We start from the raw sequence: 20240 nt of genomic DNA, 5'->3' as shown, positions 1-20240 counted from the left end.
GGTATTTTTTTATGATGGCCACGTGGCAGACAGTCTCAAAATAATTAGATTTGGGTATCTGGTTCTGCCATTCTTGTTCCATTTTAAATCTTCCCTAAGCTGAAATTGTAATTATTTTCCTCTCCCCTTTCCTTACATTTTGTTGCCAAAAGAGAATATGACCATCTAGGGAAGCAAATGCCAGCATAATTTTCATCTTTTTTTCTGCAGTAAGGAGGGCAGATGTGATTTTGCAGTTACACTCTGTATCTATCTCTAGCTGTCAGCACCAAATCCAGTGTAATGAAGAGTCTTGTTTGATAGGGAGTTTGAGACTGGAATCTCAGTTAGGGAACTCCTTCCCATCACTTGTTTTGGGCACAGAAAAAAAATGGGGTTTGGCTATCCAGTGAACTTCAGGAAATTAGCACCGTGGACCTGAAAAATGTTGGAAAACTATGCAAAGGTGTTTAGTTCCCCTTTCTGTTCTGTATATATTATTGAATTTGAGCTTGTAATGAAACCTGCAGGGGAAGGGTTCTTCAGATATTCTCAAGTCCCTCCTTCCTGTTTGTATAATTTCCAGTATTTCCTTATTTTTCCTTCAAGAGCATTGAAGACACAGTCTCTGTGATCTCCTAGCAATCCACTACAGTACTGTAGTTATCCAGCTAGTAGCAAATTTGGTCTCATCTCTGATGAGAATTTTCCTTCTCTCCACTGAAGCCCATCACTTCTTGGCCTTGTCCACTATGAAGGTGACATATAAACAACCCTTTTATCTACAACAGCCCCTTGTGCATTTATTACACACGTTTGCTCAAGACCATGAGCTTTAGATGTCTGCCACTCCAATGGCTCTTTGCTTTCCATGCTGTGTGCAGGAATCGGGTGCTATAATACATCTGGGGCTCCCCAGTGCTGAGCAGATGGAACAATTCCTGCTTCTGTCTTGCACACAATACTACTTTTTACACATCTCAACACAGTTTTGCTGGTTTTGCAGCATTAAATTGCCTTTATTGTCCACGATTCTTTTCCAGTAGGAAAGTAAATGACAAAACTAACATCTGCTATATTTGGTTCCTTCTTCTTTCATCCTCACCACATGAGAAGACTATATATATTTTGAACATTTTGACCTGATGGGGTTTTGCTGCTGTTTGTTTTTCTTCTATACATGTGGTTCTGTATTTAATATGGAGAATTTGATTATATCATTTGGGTGGTTTTATTTGTTTAGAGTTTTGCTACAGAACAGGCTGAGGATATTTCATACACAAATGAGAATCTATAAACACTGCATGGGGAGCTTTATGTCCCATTTAGGCACATTGTGACCTTCTACCCATCTCTCTGTTCAAACACTTAACTTCTGACCTGAAATTATCCTGCAGTTCCTACCTTGAGTTTCTCTTAAGGTAAGGGAGTCTGACAGCTGTGTCAGACTTTGTGCTGTGGGCAAATGTACACAGGGGCTCAGGAGGAGATTCATAAATTCCAGAGTTAGTTCAGAGAGAGTTTCATTAAGAGAATGTTTTATAATAATGTAGCATTTTTCATTTCAAAAGACCCCAAAGGAACGTACAGAAAATGGATCCTCTCCATGGGCAAGCAGAAGATTAAATTGCAACTTTCTGTTGCTTGCAGGGAAAATGGAGACTTTATTTGCTTTGCTCAGGAAAGTTGTTTTAGTTTCTAGAACTAGCTTCTTCTGTAAATAATAGTGAAAACTGGTGTTATAATGCTACACTCAAAGTCTTGTTTATGGGCAAAGGGGAAGCTCACCTTAACTATAAAGCCAAGAATTTACTGGTAGCAAAATTGAAAACTAATCCAACTTCATCCTAATACTTGAATTATTAATCCCGATTGTATTACTGCAGAAAAAACAAGAATTCTTCTATTCAGAAAAAAAATCAGTAGTGACAACATGACATTATAAAACCGTTGTACACATCCTTTGTAGCTTCTACCCTTTTCCTGCTGTTACTCTCAACGTTTCCTGGTTCCTCTGGGTTGTAAAGTTTGTGGTTCCATTCCACTGTTTGTAGCAGGAGTGTTATGGCAAGCTGTCAGCAATTTGAGTCCTTTGCCAGGACAAATATGTTGCTCATTTAGGCAATTTCTTCCTCCCTTTGGAATTATTTGGGCTCATTTTTATGTATTTGCTAACACACTTTTACATGTTGCTCACTTTTCTTTGGTCTGAAGCCCCATGTTACGTCCAAATTTACAATATATGATGTAGGTAGGTCAAGGAAAATTCAGGCAGAACAAGCCTGACAAATGCCCATCCTGAGGTTTGAGGCCTTGCAAACTTGCAACACGGCCTATTATTAGCAGTGGCAATACCATATTGCAGAGCTACACAGTTCCTGTGTCATTTTCCTGGAAAACATGCTAAGGCACATGAAAAACAATGAGGTGGTTGGTGACAGCCAACATGGCTTCACTAAGGGGAAATCCTGCCCGACCAATTTGGTGGCCTTCTGTGATGGAGCCATGGAACTGATGGACAGGGGCAGAGCGGTTGACTTCATCTACCTGGACTTGTGCAAAGCGTTCGACACTGTCCCGCACGACATCCTTGTCTCTAAATTGGGAGACATCAATTTGATAGATGGACCACTCGGTGGATAAGGAACTGGCTCAATGGCCGCACGCAAAGAGTTGTGGTAAATGGCTCGATGTCCAGTTGGAAACCTGTAACAAGTGATGTCTGTCAGGGGTCGGTGTTGGGACCAGTCCTGTTCAACGTCTTTGTTGGTGACATGGACAGTGGGATTGAGTGCTGCCTCAGCAAGTTTGCCGACAACACCAAGCTGGGTGGTTTGGTTGATACGCTGGAGGGAAGGGATGCCATCCAGAGGGACCTTGATACGCTTGTGAGGTGGGCCGATGCCAACCTTATGAAGCTTAACCAAGCCAAGTGTAAGGTCCTACACCTGGGTCGGGGCAATCCCAGGCACTGCTACAGGTTGGGCAGAGAAGAGATTCAGAGCAGCCCTGCAGAGAAGGACTTGGGGGTGTTGGTTGACGAGAAGCTTAACATGAGCCGGCTTCAGTGTGCGCTTGCAGCCCAGAAAGCCAACCGTATCCTGGGCTGCATCAAAAGAAGCGTGACCAGCAAGTCAAAGGAGGTGATCCTGCCCCTCTACTCTGCTCTTGTGAGACCTCACTTGGAGTACTGCGTACAGTTCTGGTGTCCTCAGCATAAAAAGGACATGGAGCTGTCGGAGCGAGTCCAGAGGAGGGCCACGAGGATGATAAGAGGGCTGGAGCACCTCCCGTATGAAGACAGGCTGAGAGAGTTGGGGCTGTTCAGCCTGGAGAAGAGAAGGCTGTGTGGAGACCTCATAGCAGCCTTCCAGTATCTGAAGGGGGCCTACAAGGATGCTGGGGAGGGACTCTTCGTTAGGGACTGTAGTGGTAGGACAAAGGATAATGGGTTAAAACTTGAACAGGGGAAGTTTAGATTAGGTATAAGGAAGAAGTTCTTTACAGTGAGGGTGGTGAAGCACTGGAATGGATTACCCAGGGAGGCTGTGGATGCTCCATCCCTGGCGGTGTTCAAGGCCAGTTTGGACAGAGCCTTGGACCACACTGTTTAGGGCAAGGTGTCCCTGCCCATGGCAGGGAGGTTGGAACTAGATGATCTTAAGGTCCTTTCCAACCCTTACTATTCTATGATTCTATGATTCTATGATTCTGTGCTCTCTGGGCTGCAGTTAGCACTTAACCATGGGACAGCACTTGGGTCCCATACGTAGCAGAAAAAAGTTTAGTATTATGGCTGGTGAAGACTTTGTGCAACTGTGGCCTGGCCCTGTGCCTTGATGTGGAAGAGACTGACTGATGTGCACTGACTTATTTTGAAATGTAGTGAAAGCTCTCCATCATCATTAGTCCACTGAAACTGTGATAACCAGCCTGTCTCTAGATCAGAAGGCAGTCAGTAACTGTGGCAGTAGCCTCAGGACTCACAATAAGGAATATCCGTGTATCAGCAGACTTGGGATTGTTATATAGGATGCAAAACTAACTAGCAGGAGTCAAACTGAGCTGCTTGGCATTTGTATTCATCTGAGAAGTGCCTTGAGGCTTTCAGAGAATAGTAAGAGGTCCTCTTTTATGGTTCATCCCAGACATAGTACTTGCTGCTTCAAGTGGCTGAAGTACAATGCTGGTATATTTAATGAGCTCCCCCAGACTCCATCTGAGCACACACAGAGGTGCTGGACTGTCTGCATGTGGGATGGTGGCGTATCACAATTGATTGAAGTCTCTTTGTTTATAAGATAAAGAAAGTGGTACTCAGCTAAACAATATTAAAAATCTACAAAAAGTAAAGGAAGAGCTAAAATCTGTCAGTGACAAAAGGGTCAAATGGAGAGAACCAAGAGGACTTTTCTGAACCACCTACTAGAGTGTGTAACCAGAAAAAAACACTACTGAACTATTAAAGAGTGTGTGCCTGTGAGAAAAGTTTATTATACAGGTTAATATAGGCAGCTCTTCTTCCTCTGGTTTTCCTTTCCCTCTCCAAGCTCAATGCCCCTGACTTTATGAGTGAAAATATCACAAGTAATTTAAGTTGCAAACCCCAGCAGAATATTAAATTAGAAATTAAGCAAAAATGCTTATCTGCTGGAGCACAGAAATCCTGGGCAAATTTTCTAATGCAGTGTTACAGCAATTGGAATATTTTTTTTCCCCAGCTGCTTCACTAACTGAATTGATTGAATTAAATATGTTCCGTGGTTCTAGCTAACCTCTGGCCCCAGTTATTCCGGATAATCATGGGGGTAATCAGCCTGCCATGGTCTGAGCTCCAAAGAAACAAGAATAATACAAGGTTCAGGGAGCCTATCCTGGCATTAATCAGATGTCATCAGGGTTTGATTATAAATCCTAAAGACCACCAAATTGATACAACATGATCTAATTCACTAAAAATTAGGTATCTACATATTAATCACCAAGCTGAATATCTGAAAGTGATTGCCTTTCTAATAAGTGAAGTCAGGTGTTAACACTTTGGAATGTTCCAGTTTAGTAATAAATATAATGATCAGCATCAGCACAAAAGTAGCATTAAACAGATAAAAAAAAAAAGATTTTGTTCTAACCTCAAATAGGTTTTTTTTTCCTCCTGTTGCAGTTTACAGCTCCATTAAAACTTTTCATCATGTTTCTGTTCTAATTATGAGCTTACTCAGAAGCAAGAAATAGTATATGTTTCAAGCCATCTGCAAGCGCCGCATTTTTCTGCCTTCCAAGGAGAGTAAGGGTGACTGCTTACAATATATCATACTGCTGTGTATAAAAATAGAATGGTATTTATTGTCCCTTAAAATGATTTCCCTCACAACTGGCAAGCCCAGTTGAAAAATCAGTATCTGGAAATGTGCGTTAGGATCCAATTAATTGTTAGTGTACTCACTTGCTTTCCATCGGAGGAGTTCAGTGTGGCAATTTTAATGCAGATATATTAGTACATTATGTAGAGATTTTCTACAGAAGAAGGGGAGGCAGCCTTAAGAGGGAGTTGCTTAATAAACTGATTTTCTTCATACATGTCCTTATTTAATAAGCATTCAACCCTGTGGAAAAGCTTTTTTGACATAAACCAATGATAATACCTAATGCTTATTTATCTTCTTGGTGTCACCTTGTCACCTATATTTCCTGGGAATTACCTTTATCTGCATTAGAAATTTGGTCTGCTTAGAATTGGAAAACTTATGCTGCCACTCAAAGATTTCCAAGCATGCCACAACATTAGCTGTGACCAGGATAAAGGGATTGTACAAATTCTGGACGTCTCAACAAGAGTCAGCTTGAGTGATTACTTGCTGCATAGGTGGACTTTGGACTTTCTGCTCCTACCCAGACAATGGACTACATTTGTGCTAGGTGTGATGCTTCTTACTTCCATCACATATTACAGCGGTGGTCTGCACAGGCAAAACAACCATGATGTGCCACTGGGATAGGCCACATTTGCTGTTCACATTCAAGTAACCTGCAGCCCCTACAAGGTAGGTCTGACAGGTTTGATTCACTGTATATAGACTTGATGGTGGACATGCACATCTTTCTGTCCAAAGCTCAAGTGCGGTGCCTTGGCTTCTCTTGACCTGCCTCCTAATTCTTGGTTCCCAGACAGATAAACTTACGAGCACTGCCACCAAACTAGTCATTCATGTTCTTCAAATAGCTTAGAGAGAATTCAGCATCCAGATATATAAAAATCCTTAGTTTACTCTTTATCCTCCTTATTAATATGAAGGAAAAAATGAATACTTAACTATTTATAGCTAAGCATATCTAACTGAAGCTGCACCAGTGTTTGTGTCCAAAGAGGCTCTATGTAAAATGAATGTATGTTTAGGAAAACATAAATTACAGGTAAGAAAATGAAAGGCCCCTGAATATTCCCTCTGTATTGGGAAATAAGCATACAACAAGCACTCAGAAAAAAACTTGTTTCATTTTCTTTTATTACAAATAGTTTTCTTTCAAGAAAAAATTAAACGAGCATTGGCTAAAGGAGCTGGGCAGTGAGAGATGGAGACCGTGGGTATCCTTAAAGCAGAAAGCAATAAATCCATTTAGCGTACCTTTGCGTTTTTCCTGACCTTTTCCACACCTGTGTAATGCCAAAACGTACATCTGTTGCTCCCTGCTTCAATCACTGTTCAGCACTGCATGTCTCAATATATGCTTAAACTCATGTGTTTTCAAAGCAGGCCACCCCAAATTCAGGTAAACTCCTCTCAAACTGCCTTTTGAAACCTCCATTCACAGCGCTGTATGGGGAGGCTCAGATCCCCCTACAGTCATTAGTCAAATAGATTACATTTATTTCTATTATTCTTTCTTCTTGAGCTTGGGAAAAGAATTTTTCTGTGCTAACAGGGTTGGAGACACCAGGAACTCGTTGATTTCTGTCAGGGTAATGAGACTTCTGTACTTATCTGGATATTCAAGATATGATAAAGATTTTTCTGCTGCAGGAGGAAAACAGAAAACGAAAGAAGCCAACAATCATGAAAGTTCCCCTATGCCTATGATCTCTAAATTATATCTTCTTGTATCTTTGATATAGCAATAACATTAATGCTCAATGAATGTTAGGCAAACTAGATGTAGGCTAGAGAATTTGAGAAAAAAATATGTATATCCAGTAGAAGAAATTACATGTGGTAGAGTTCATTCATCACTTTGTTGCCAGACTTGGAAGACTTACTGTGTTCAGATGGATTAAAATATGGAACGTTCAGCCCAAATTCTCTTTTGTCCGCCCAGTTTTCCATAGAAAATGTAAATCTGGCCAGAGTTTTAATTTTTAAAATTCGAACAAATTTTGTATCACTGCAGAAAATACTGCCTGTAAACTTCCATCTGTACCTCCTGCCTCCACTGGAACAGTATGAAACTTGCAGAATTCTTAGCTGCTCTCAAAAGAGAGTTTTCAAACTAGGTTAACTTCAGACAGCTCTTAGCTTGGGGGGTTTGTAAATCTAGGGCATGTCATCCCTATCAGTTGATATAACCTAAAATGCTGGAAATTTGGGAAATTAATGAAATTTGTTGCTAAAATATTCTAGAGATACAAGTTGCTTTGAATGTTTTGAATGGTGCTTCTAGGCATTGCTGACCAAAGACCATGTGAAGAAGCTTAACCACTGTCAAAACATCTGTTGTTGGCATCCTGGGTTGTAATCAGCTGCAAACTGGCACCACAAATAACTATCTTCTTTGGAAGCAAAGTCCTTTCAGGCCAGAAAAAGCAAGATTTCTCATTTGAATGCATATGCTTCTTTTTATCAAAGATCCCCAAGATTGTGCCATAGAGAAAGTCTCATTTGCATTGTAATTCCCACCACTCTGCAAAGACCAGGCTTTTTAATCAGCCAAGAATATGGCTTAGTCTTGCAATATTAAGGTACCAAAATACACTGTTTTCATGACATTCTGAAAAGTGCATAAAGGATTTGAAAAAGGTCCATGTCAATCTGTCATTTCCTTACAGGGAAATCTTATTTAGAAATAGTGCTAAACTGTGACTCAGTTCATCTCCCATTTAATAATCAAGTTGTATTTAACCTACCTTTTAAATGAGATATTGAACTAACTGGGTTCCAAAATATTGTGACAGTCACTATGAAGTTGGTGTCTACATATAAAAGCATGATAGACTAATTTATTATTTCCTTATTTATACACAGTTGAGAACTAATCATCATCATAATTTTAGACAGAGAACAAATAACCGTTCAAACTGATTGCTGAAGAATTTGATAATATTCTTATCATTTAAATTCTTTAAATCCAGAATCGGTGTTTTTTCAGAAAAGTGTGCTCAACTTCAAGTTGTTACATTGATACTGGGTCACTGAAGATGACTATTCAAAACATGTGTGACCAAGTATTTAAAACAGCCAATGGCATTACAGAATTCACTTACGTTAGACAAGGTGCATTAAAAAAAATGAATGCATTTTCTAGTTGGTGTTCATGTAAAGCAGGAAAAACATACAGAAAAATCACTCCCAGAACAGGTTACATTTTAGGTAATGATTTCCTGAATAGTAAAAGCATCAACTTCAAGGGTTTTTTAGTTTCTCTTTTTTCCCATCAAGGCATGTATAAACCCTTGCTTGTTAGAATGGATTTCTTGCCATTTTATTTTTTCAACACTGTCATAGCTCATGTCAGTTCTAAGGGCATGTTTGGTAAAAAGTATTCAGGAATACCTTATTCATTGTTAGAGTCCACAAATAAAAGAATAAGGAAGTAAAAAGATTTGTGTAAATAGAAATGTCATAAATCATGACACATACAATTTCACAGAACATTCATTCATAACTGCAGTAGTAGTTACATAGATGAACAAGACCCTTCTAGAATTTTATCTAGGAAATTTTTGTTCTTTCACCTATTTAGAACTAATTTATTTTTAATTTCCTCCTTTAGTTTCCTTTTGAATAGCACTAAAATACAATTTTCAATGCATGCATTTAAAGAAACCCTGTGACTTACTTTCCTAAAGAGAAGTCGCAAAATCCCTTTTCTACCTCCTAAATGTAAACATGACAGAAATTTAAAAATCATCAGTAGCTTTCATGTGCTGAAGCTGTTATCACTGCCTAGTTCCCTCCCCAGCAGTAGAGAGGCTACATTGCATTATTTATACCTGGGAGGAGATTAAAGACCCTGGAGTAGTTTCTTCTTCAGTTCTCTAAATCTCCAAGACTTTCTAGCAAATGAACTGGTCTTTGCATATGTGCATTATAGCTAATGCTATCAGAACAGACATAGAATCATGGAATAGCAGGTTGGAAGTGACTTAAAGGATCATCAGGTCTAACCTTTTCTTAGAAAAAGCACAGTCTAGACTAGATGTCCCAGCACCCCACCTAGCTGAATCTTAAAAGTATCCAACACCAGGGACCCCATGACTCCCCCGGGAAGATTCTTCCAGTGTCTGGCTGTTCTCATTGCGAAAAATTTTCCTTTTGTGTCCAATTGGAATGTCCCCAGGAGTAACTTGTGCCCATTACCCCTTGTCTTTTCCATGTGACTCCTTGTAAAAAGGAAGTCTCCATCTTCCTTCTAGCCACCCTTTAAGTACGGGAGCAGTCTTTCTGTTGTCATAAAATCCCCCTTTTATCTGTCACTTCAATGCTCAGAGAAGAATTCATCTTCCTACTGTTAAGGAGCATAAATTGTACACATAGCATACCATTTGCATAAAGTTCTTGTAATATGGGTAGATGGTTCCACACTTTTTTCTTTTAGTAAGGCAGTACCAATAAGTTCAATCACGTGTGTGCAGATGTTATGTTCAGCATCAAAAAGCTAGTTTTCATATGAAAATGTCTCTGCTAGCAAAGACAGATGAGTATTTAAGAAGGCCTCCTTCCCTTCCTTCATGACCATAACTAGCATAAATGAGAATGGTGTAGATTGATGGGGAAAAAAGCCTATAAAACCTTTTTGCTCCTAAAATGCACTGGATGAAGAAGAAAATAAAAACCAGTTAAGTCTGTTCTATTTAGAGTTCATTCTATTTAACGAAGACAACCAACGTCTTTTAGAAAAAAGATAAGCTTAGCACTGCTCTTGATAGGAGGTGCACCGAGGAAGGAATAATGCGTAGTTGGGTTGGCTGAATACAGAGCAAATGGTCTCATAAATGTGAAAAGCAGATCTCTCCCTGGTCCCTAGGCAGCACTGATGCTCTAACAGGTGAATAGGTGTAGTCTGCTCTATCAAGCTTGGTCAGGTCGTAATTTTGTAGGAAATTGTTTTAAACATAAGGTTTGTTCTACCTGGGGGGAAAGAATTTTTGGTAGATAAAAAAATAACACCATTATTTCTTTGACTTTTTCTCAGAAACACCTTCGATGCAGTAAAAAAATAACACCATTATTTCTTTGACTTTTTCTCAGAAACACCTTCGATGCAGTATATATTATTGAGACCTTTCACTGTCCTCTGTCCACCTGGAGAAAGAGTATTTGTTTTCCTATGACATGACCATCATTATAGAAGTGTCCATTGTATTTGTGCGTACTTGATTTATTCTAGAAATAATTGAATGCATCTTGCATTTACGGCTGGAAAAGTGAAAACAACCCAAACAAACCAACAATGAGCCCTTTCTAAATTATTTATATACTCTGAAGAAAAAAATAAAGTGAGGCGAGTATGTTTATCTCCTTTCTGAATCTTCAGATAACTGTACTACATTTGATGTATACCCTGGAGGTAACAGACTTTGAAGCAGGTGTTCAACATATAATTAATACGTTAGAATTATCTTTTTGCCTTTACTCAGTGAGGCCAGGAGCTGGGCTGAGAAAGAGCCATAGTGTAAACAAGTGTCTTCAACAAGATCTAAAAAAGTGGTTATTTTCAAGTATCCTTCACCATCACTTATTTACAGTCCCTGAATGGCTTTTTAAAGTCTTCTGCAAACACATAAATGAGAGGATTGGAGTACAACATCAGCTCTGAATGAGATTTCAGTACTGCTGTGGGAAACAAGCAGAAAAGAAAGTTCTTTAAATTCATATGTGAATCTTACGAGGATCTTACTCTCTAGATTTTCCAATGTTTTTCAAGGTTCGTGATGTCTGTAAGAAGGGTAGAAGGACTTTTCACATTGCCACTGAAGCTTTACAGGCAACTCTTGTAGCACCCGACAGTTTATCCATCCATCCCATTTTACCCTGTTATTTTTGCATTCTGTCCCTCCCCTACTCAGTCCTAATACCTAGAGAGTTCTTGAAGTGTCCCCACTTAACCCCAAAGGCAGCTTGGCTTTAACACAATGGAAAACTGCTCACAGAAAGACTTGTACATAAAGCATGGGGAAATAGCTTGATTAATACTATCCTATTTCTGGTACTCCTGAGCAGAACTTTTCCAGGCAGACTGATGAGTGGCAAAACAAGCTAAAGTCATGTTGAAACTTGCCTCTTTTTTTATCATTTGTGATTTATGTCAGTGATAGTAAGCACCTTTGTGCTTTTCAATAAAAAGGCACAGATTTATAGAGCCTGCAGAAATTGTAGCAGTGTTACAGAGAGCAAAATTTAATCTTTGGCCTTCCATTTAGCTGATTAATCTTTTGGATGTGTTGCTGTTGTTGCAGGCTGCAATATATAGTGGACAAAAATATTAATTTTGTCTTTCATTATTGAGCAGTACTTTTATTTTGTAAAGTAACTGGTGTGCACCTTGGAAGAACACAAGGTATTTAGAACATGTAGCCTGTGAAAACCATTCAAATGTAAAGATTGAAAATGCATCAAAAATTATTGTGGTCAATTTCATATATTTGGAAAGATTTTTTTCCAAGCTACAATTGAACTCTTTCCGTAATTTCACTAGGGAGATTGAAGAATATTATCTACTTAGAAAAATATAGAATAAGCTGAAAGAAACAATTTAAGTTAAGAAATATTATAGTGCCTACAAGTCAGCATTTTGGCACTAAGAGAATGACAATTACTGAAGACTGTTTAGGTGGCTTATAGCTTTAATTTGTGCTTTACATCTAGTTTACACCATTAAATCCTTGTCATACTACAATAATGCTTTATATTTACATAGCTTCTTTCATCTAAATAGCTTCCAAAGAGCTTCATATATTGCTTCGTGTACAGTTTACATCAACTTAATCCATTACATTAATACAGCTGTCTCTGTAATGAATTATAGCAGCTACCTGTGCTCATATAGTAAAGGCTATGCACAGTTTTAAGAAGGAAAATACCTTCAAAATCTGTAGGTGAGATTAGGGAGAATGTAATACCAAGTTATAATTTGCCCTGACTGCAAAACTGACAATTAAAGAGCTCATGTGGAGAGATTGGTATAAACTGCAGGTGGTCATGTCCTCTGTCTTTCAGCCCCGGATAGCAGGCCAGCACATTTGGCCACTGTGCTGAAACGAAGAATCAACAGATTTACTTTGTTCAGTGCACAAATGTTATGTTAAATATTTCCGTCTAGTATTTCACCTTCCTAGTTTGTGAAATCTGATGAGCTCCAGGCACCAGATTACTTGGTTTATTGTTAGCTGTCAAGGCGGGCTTTTTGTCCCAGTGAATTCTACAATTAATGTGCATTGTTGTCATTTATGATTCTCATTCTTGATTGCTTGAGAATGCAGATCTTTGTGATTACTCTGAAAATTCATTTGTCCTTGTAGATATTCCAGACACAGAGTTATGGTAAATACATTCTTTCCTTAACAGATAAATACTGGCCACTCATGTGCACACGTAATGACAGTATGCCAAGTAAAAGACATGAAGAGCAAGCAGATTGAAAGAGATTGTATAGCTTGTCTTCATATTTTCAGGAAAGTAGAGAGACAAAATATGGTTACAAAAGCAGTGGATTTATGTGGAGAAGGAGAAATACAATAATACCATTTCTTTGGGGAATTTCTATAGAAACATGCAAATTAATATATCCCATTATTTTTCGTCTTTTTTGATATATAGATGAGGAAACAAACACATAATAGTAGTGCAAAATACCTTCAACTGAAATATCACCCTGATAAATGCAAACCGACATGCAGTTTTAATTTGTTTGTTCTTGATTGGGAATCACAGCATGTAGAATCTTAATGAGCCATGTGGTAGTGATCACCAACCCCAGGCACATTTGTCTTGCATTGTGTTTGCTGACTGTGGCAGCTCTTTAATTTGGGTATAGCAGTACCCCGCTCTGAGACAGTTTTTCAGTGGCTTCATAAAGGTATTAAGGTCATTAGTGCATGCTCATGCTGCTGCTGGGCAATAGACATTCAGATGATTCTGATGTACTTAAGATCATTTGTTCCTTTGCTCTAGGAAGCCAGTAAATAAAATTTCACTTATTACAGAAGCTTTAAATAAAGCTGTCAGATAAGAATCCAGTTTTCTTACAGGTTAGGTACCGTTTCCAGTTTTGTTTGAGGCTGAGATGGAGTTAGTGCCTGGATACTTGTCTCGTTGCCATCCCCTTACTGAGTCCTTTGTTGTAAGGAATGTTTTCACCCTCAGGGACCTCCATGTCCAGCGAAACCGTCTTTGTGATCTTTCACAAGAATGTCCAGTGGTCAATACTTACTTCCCATCAGTTCATCATGACAGCAAACGTTGCTCACTCCTTACATTTTCAAGCCTATTTTTGCTTTCTTACAAGCTATCCCCACACTCTTGGAAGAAATTTTCATCCATAACTATATTTCCTTGATGTCTTTCACTTCCCTGGTAAAAGCCTCCGTTGCCTACAAAAATCTGATGATTAGTGTAAACTGCTGGAAGCTGTCACTCATTGTTTCCTTCTCAGTTGCTATCAGCCTGTTGTCTGTCTTTCTGTCCTTCTTCACAAGCTTTTGGGGACAGAAAGAGAGGAACCAGGTCTTTCTTTTTTTTTCCCCCCTATGTTTTTAAAACTCTAAATATAACAGAATTATTAAAATTTCTAAGCTGTGTATGCGATAAGCACAATAAATGACAGTACAGCATATCACTCCACAGAGCAAGTTAAGCTTACATATTCAAATGCTCAGTAGTAGTAAATGTATAGTGTACAGAGCTCCTTCCAGGCAAATGCAACTCTGGCCCAAGGTATTCGTAAGGGGTTTTTTTTTAAATGTGTCCAGATGATAGCAGTTTAAATAAAGTACAGAACTCATCTACTTTATTCTTAATTTATAGTGGTGCTTAGGGGATGTGCAGATATTTAAAAAGAGTAAAATCAATTAACTTGTGATCCAATTATTTATGTTAACCGCTATGGGGTTTTATTTTAGAGCACTGAATCAGATTCTCCCAGTTAAGCACTGTGCTTTGAGAATATAAACCCTGCATTTGGAAATATGATGAGCCTGTCATTATCTTTTTTCTATTTCCAAATCTAATTGCTATTTTTGTCCTTTCATAGTTTTTTAAACTCCATTCTTCACTTTTGTTTTCGAAAGGGACCCAGTATAAATATAAGAGATTTTTTTAAATACTAGGAAGCCTATTCTTGATATAAAGGTGGCTGAACAAGCAAAAGAGTTCACCTTCTAGATAATATACACTATATTTTTCTGGGCCTCTCTACTTCACAGTAGATATTTGTCTTCTGCAATCACAAACCTGTGATTTATGACATGTTTCACGTTATAGAGTAGGTCCATGTGACAACTTCTGTGATTTGATCATTCTGCTTTTTCATCCAGCTTGAACAGATTTTCGTCTAATGTTCCAGACAGTTTCAAACACCCTCAGTTTTTATATGGTCATTTCTAAATGCAAAGAGTACTCAGAGTGTACCACTACACTTGGAATCCTTTGGCTTGGCACAGTCTTCACCTGTAAACATTGCCATTTCCTTAATCTGCGGGTGTCACAAGCTCTGCAGTTTTATGCCCTCAGCAAATCCATGTGCCCTTTTCCTACTATTAACTCACTTCAATTGAGGCTACTGAGAGCCCGTCCTAAACAAGGAGAAGGCAGGAAAGTAAAAGAAATCCTGCTCCAGCTGAGACAACCTGGATGTTTTTAAACTGACATTCGACATAATTTTTGAACTAGGTGACACATCATGGTAACCTTTTTCATCATGGTCTGACACTGGTGGAGTAAGCATAATAAATTCATCTCACTGGCTTCACAATTATGTATCTGAATAAAATAGCCAGATCTTTAAGTAAGTATTTTACCCTAACAGCTCTTACTGATCCCAAAGTAATCCAGGGAGTATTGAACACTTAATTCACTCAGGCTTGTTGATTAAAGAAAAGGTCTTTCAGAAGGATCAATATGAAATAGGAGCAGATGCACAGTGAAATCTAAGGGTTCTATTCTTTAGGTTTACATTCCTTGAAGTCTAGTCACCTTTTTACATAGCTGAATAGGAATTATTTGATACTGAACACTTGTCATGAAAAGTTCTGGCCCTTATGGTTTTGATGTCTTGTTTTGTACATACTCAAGCTGAGACAATATGAAATAATACAAAAATGTCAATCAGGCTAATCACTTATTTTCAATTAAAGTAAGAGGTGTCCAAGTGTTTTCCAGTGACAGCATTTTGCTGAGCAGGAAGGAATACAATCTTGGTAATAATTAACTCCTCTGTTATATCCAAAATTCTTAATAGAGGTTTTTCTTTTGATTTGTTTCAACGCAAGTGAGAATATTGTTATATTGTCATTTAGAGTTAATTAAACTGCAAATGAGCTTAATGATCTGTCTGAAACAAAGCTCAATCACAACCTGTTACATATTAATGATCAAAATCAAAAGACTCTTTAAATTCTTTATTAAATATACCAAAGAAGATAGAAATAGCCAGTCATTAATGTCATCCTTTTATAACATCAGGTTTGAGGCTGGAAAGCTTGAACTGAATGCATGCACTCAAACTATACAGCTAAATTAAAAAAGGATTTAGAAACATAAGTCAAATCTATTGTAAGAAATTAAAACAAAGATAACTGAACACAGAAAAAGACATAGTTTTCTCCTCTGTACTTTTATATGGAAATCCAGTTTGCCTGTTATTTGTCCAGATTGTGAAATCTATATATTAATGAAATGCTATTTTCTGGATTTAATATTCTCACAAAATCTGTAGTGTTATGACTTCATGCAGTCTATAAGACAGAGAAAAAGATGTGTAGTCTATTTAGGTCTTAAAGCCACTTGGGTAATTTTTGCTCTAGAGTTGCCACTGACAACGTAGCTTTTAAGCATGTACAGGAAAGACTGTGACATTAAAGTTTGTAATTTCAGAGTTTTGAAGGCTTGATCTCTAAAAATGCTAAGATTTTCTAATGTTCTATAATGATACTGCTGGTGTTCAGCACTTCTCAGGGCTAGGTATGTTACCATTATGGTTTATTCACCTACAAAACAGGTATTATCACTGATATACAATGCTTTTAATATGTCAGCCTCAAGTACTTGGGAGGTGAGGAGTATTATTAAGTCTGACCCTTAGAACCTTTTCCAATGATTTGTTTAATGTTTTTCCTACATAAATAAGAATGATGTTATATCTGCTTGTCTGGATACTAAATTAGAATTTTCTCATAGGGCTTGGCTAGCTAAGTAATACAGCAGTGCAAAAAGATTGTAAAAAAATCTTCCACTGAAAGAAAAAACTAACACTGACTTTAACTTATGAAGACAGAGTGGTAGCATGAGGACCAATTATTTTGTAGGCTCTTGGAGAAGCCTCTCAAAATACAATATGGTAACACTTTTTGTAAAAAATGTTTTATATATTGTTAATAGTGTAGTGAAAAATTAATATGTGTGGTATAACGTATGAAAATAATAGTCTGAAATGCAAAATTGGATTATTTGTAAATAATAGTATATTTGAGGGCAAGAATAGGCTCTATTTGTGAGTTCCTGTTCTGCTTAGCTATGAGTATAGTTCCCTTTCTGTTAGCATATGTGCCTACGCAACACTATATATTTTCAGGATTCACTTTTCCAGTAATATGAGGTGAACTGCCGTCTTGTGATCAGAATCTTCCAAGGCTGGATTACTGTCACATTGCTGCTTATCTCCCATCTATTAAATGAACAGTACCTGTAATGTGCTACCTTATATTTCATGAGTGAGAATGTATTATTTAGAGCCTATAACATTCTGTTTCAGCTAAGGATTACATCTTTCTCCTGTTGTGGTAAATAATTAATGCTGGCTTGGATATTTCATGTGCGCATATGTGGCCATTAATTGAAAACAGTAACAATTTCTTCTATGTTGGTTTTCCTTTTTTCCAGTTTCTAGCTACAGTAAAGGAAGGAGTCACAGGTGTAATAGTAAACTTAACCGTTCGTGACCGAGATGACCCAGCAACTGGAGCGTGGAGAGCTGTCTACACCATTATTAATGGAAATACAGGGCAGAGTTTTGAAATCCATACCAATCCCCAGAATAATGAGGGAATGCTTTCAGTTGTCAAAGTAAGAACCATTTGCTGTTATACTGTATTATTACTGGTAGGTCCACCCATTGGATTTACTTTATAAGAGAACACACAGCATGGATTAGTTAGTTACTCAAAAACATATAGTTGTCTACCAGCCCTTGTCTAAACAATATGTATAACCCTTCTTCTGTCACAATAACCTTATTACTTTAGTCATAAGGACATGCCTGTTGCTAACTATATTGCCATTGTGCTTAAATAACATCTGGGTTTGCAGTAAGCATCGCAATTAATAGTGAGGCAAAATATATTTGTGACTGAGGGTATGATTAGATTTCAAGGGCCATATATTGCTCTCAGAGAACACAGATGCAAACACCAGGGAAGTAAGGGATGTGGCTTCTTTGTTTCCTTGTTTCTAAAGCCTCATGAAAAACCCATAATTTATTGTCTGTCTTTATATGAAGATAATCCTATACCTCACACTTATAAAGAGAAAAAAAAAAAAAAAAAAAGGAAGAAGAAAAGAAATTAGCTCTGTTTACTGCTTTTATCGGAATTTTCTCTTTGACTCCAGATGAGGAATTTTCAATTCTTAAGACAAATGGCATATATTTCCATGCGGGTGCTTTTGATTTCAAGACAGGAGCTGAGAAAAAAGCCTTATGTTATTTAACATATGTAGCTACTGAGTATGACCTGTTTGCTAAATACATATTACATCACAAATATATAACAATTATATTTATGAGGGGTGGCAAAAAAGTGCATGCTCTTGGATAGGGTGACATCTCCATCTCTCATTAAGGCTATTATGTTCATTATCTTACATGCACTTTAAAACTACCATTGTGTCTAATGCTAAATTCTGATTAAGCATCAGATGCAAGGAATGCTGTTGTCTTTTTCTGGCTAATTCTATCTTCTGAAAGTTTGCAATGGGGTACAAGGAAAAAGTGGTTAGTATTGTTCTTGCACCCTGCACTCTGATTTTATGTTTTACAGCCTTTAGACTACGAGATTTCGGCATTTCACAGGCTGATGATCAAAGTGGAAAATGAAGATCCACTGATTCCAGACATAGCATATGGCCCGAGTTCCACAGCAACAGTTCAGATCACTGTTGAAGATGTGAACGAAGGCCCAGTTTTCCACCCAAACCCGATGAGAGTGACAAAACAAGAAAACATTCCTATTGGCAGTAAGGTGTTAACAGTAAATGCCACTGATCCAGACACTTTGCAACATCAGACTATCAGGTGAGCACAGTACCCTCTAATTTTCATCCATTAGAAAGTGAGCATGTCTTTTGTGCCAAAGAATTTGCCTGCCAGTACAGAATTAAATTAAAGTTGCTGTTCTACACAATAAGAAGTGGCAATTTATCTTTTTTCCTGCAGTGAACACACTCAATATGATGGAAACAAAGCACTGCACTAGACAAGGGGCAGTAGTTTTCTGGGCTATGAGATTACTGCAGTGGAATAATTAAGTGCCACGAGCAATAGACACAGCTTCGCATACAGTTTCAAAATTACTTTTAACCTGCTTGTTTATTTCTTTTCCTTCATGAGAGCCAGAGAAACATGTAAACATTGAAAATGTGTATAGAAATAATTATGTTTTGCATATGGTTTAAGTCAGTATATGACCATTTATATAACGTCCCTCAGTGAAATAATGACCATCCATCTACGTTCAAGGGCAGAGAAAATATTTCTCGGTGAAACACTGAAGCTTACAGTGTTTCACTGGGAAAGCTAAAACTTGGCCTTCAAGTGGTGCCATCATCTTACATCTTGATCCACCTGCTCTGGTCTTCTAGTTTTTAGATTTGTTGAAAAATGAGACATAAACCACTTTCTTCTCTAATACTAAATTAACTTTCCAGACAGCTTTTCTCAGAATTTGAGAGTTGCAGGTTAAGCACTACAACTAGAATCTACATCTATGTTTAATTTTTCATTCTACTTTGGGAGTCTAATTTCCCCTAGATATAAATGTATATAAAAGGGTATCAAGATCTTTGTGAGAATGATTTCAAACCTTTACCTGAACTTTGTGCACTGTCAATCATCTATACCATAGGTCCTGGTTTCGTTACTATCACGGGGTTATTTAACATGATTGTGCACTTCTTAAAGAAGGTTTGACATATGTTCTACAAAAAAAGCAAGTTTCTGATCTTGAAGATGTTCTGTGTCAGTAACAAATGTTGGTAAACATACCATTACAAAAGACCTCACTGACAGCCTTGGATTCGAATGATGAGGTGAACTTAAGCAAGCGAGCGTGCTCATCTCCAAGGAAAGAGGAAAAAGGCAAGGCAGATAATTATAAATTTCAATTTTCTGCATCACCTCAAAAATACCTCAGCAGCATCACTCAGAACCCAGCTTGTGTAGGGAAACGATATTTATTCTCTTTGGGATTGCGACTGAGTTCAAGAATCATAGAATCATAGAATAGTTAGGGTTGGAAAAGACCTTAATATCATCTAGTTCCAACCCCCCTGCCATGGGCAGGGAAAGCATGCATTTTAAGCAGCATACATATTGAAGTCATCCACAACTTTATTTTCATAGGAGATAAGAGAAGTTGTATTAATGAATGTAACAGTTGATTTTATGATGCTAAAAGAGAAAAGCCAGGAAAATATAACTATTTGGTTATCAAAGCCAACAATCCAGAAACTGTTACCTGAATTTTTCCCCTTGACCTACTGATTTTGCTGAATTTCTCCTAATTGCATTGACACTGAAATCATAGAACATACCAATGACTTAATGAAAATTCTGTTGGC

General features: G+C 37.8%; 1 protein-coding gene across 4 annotated transcripts in view; it reads left to right on the top strand.

Moving 5' to 3' along the window:
- The window catches only part of CDH13 (cadherin 13), a 509619-nt gene that overhangs the window by 405889 nt on the left and 83490 nt on the right, over positions 1–20240 (top strand). For all 4 annotated transcript variants that reach the window (XM_030469853.1, XM_030469854.1, XM_030469852.1 and 1 more), the window contains exons 9-10: positions 17289–17471; positions 18443–18696. In XM_030469853.1, the coding sequence (XP_030325713.1) occupies positions 17289–17471; positions 18443–18696 (437 nt within the window). The remainder of the gene's footprint in view (positions 1–17288; positions 17472–18442; positions 18697–20240) is intronic.

The sequence above is a fragment of the Strigops habroptila genome, chromosome Z (assembly GCF_004027225.2).
Source record: "Strigops habroptila isolate Jane chromosome Z, bStrHab1.2.pri, whole genome shotgun sequence".
Lineage (NCBI taxonomy): Eukaryota > Metazoa > Chordata > Aves > Psittaciformes > Psittacidae > Strigops > Strigops habroptila.
The sequence above is the reverse complement of the archived record's forward strand: the minus strand, read 5'-3'. Positions and strand labels throughout refer to the sequence as shown.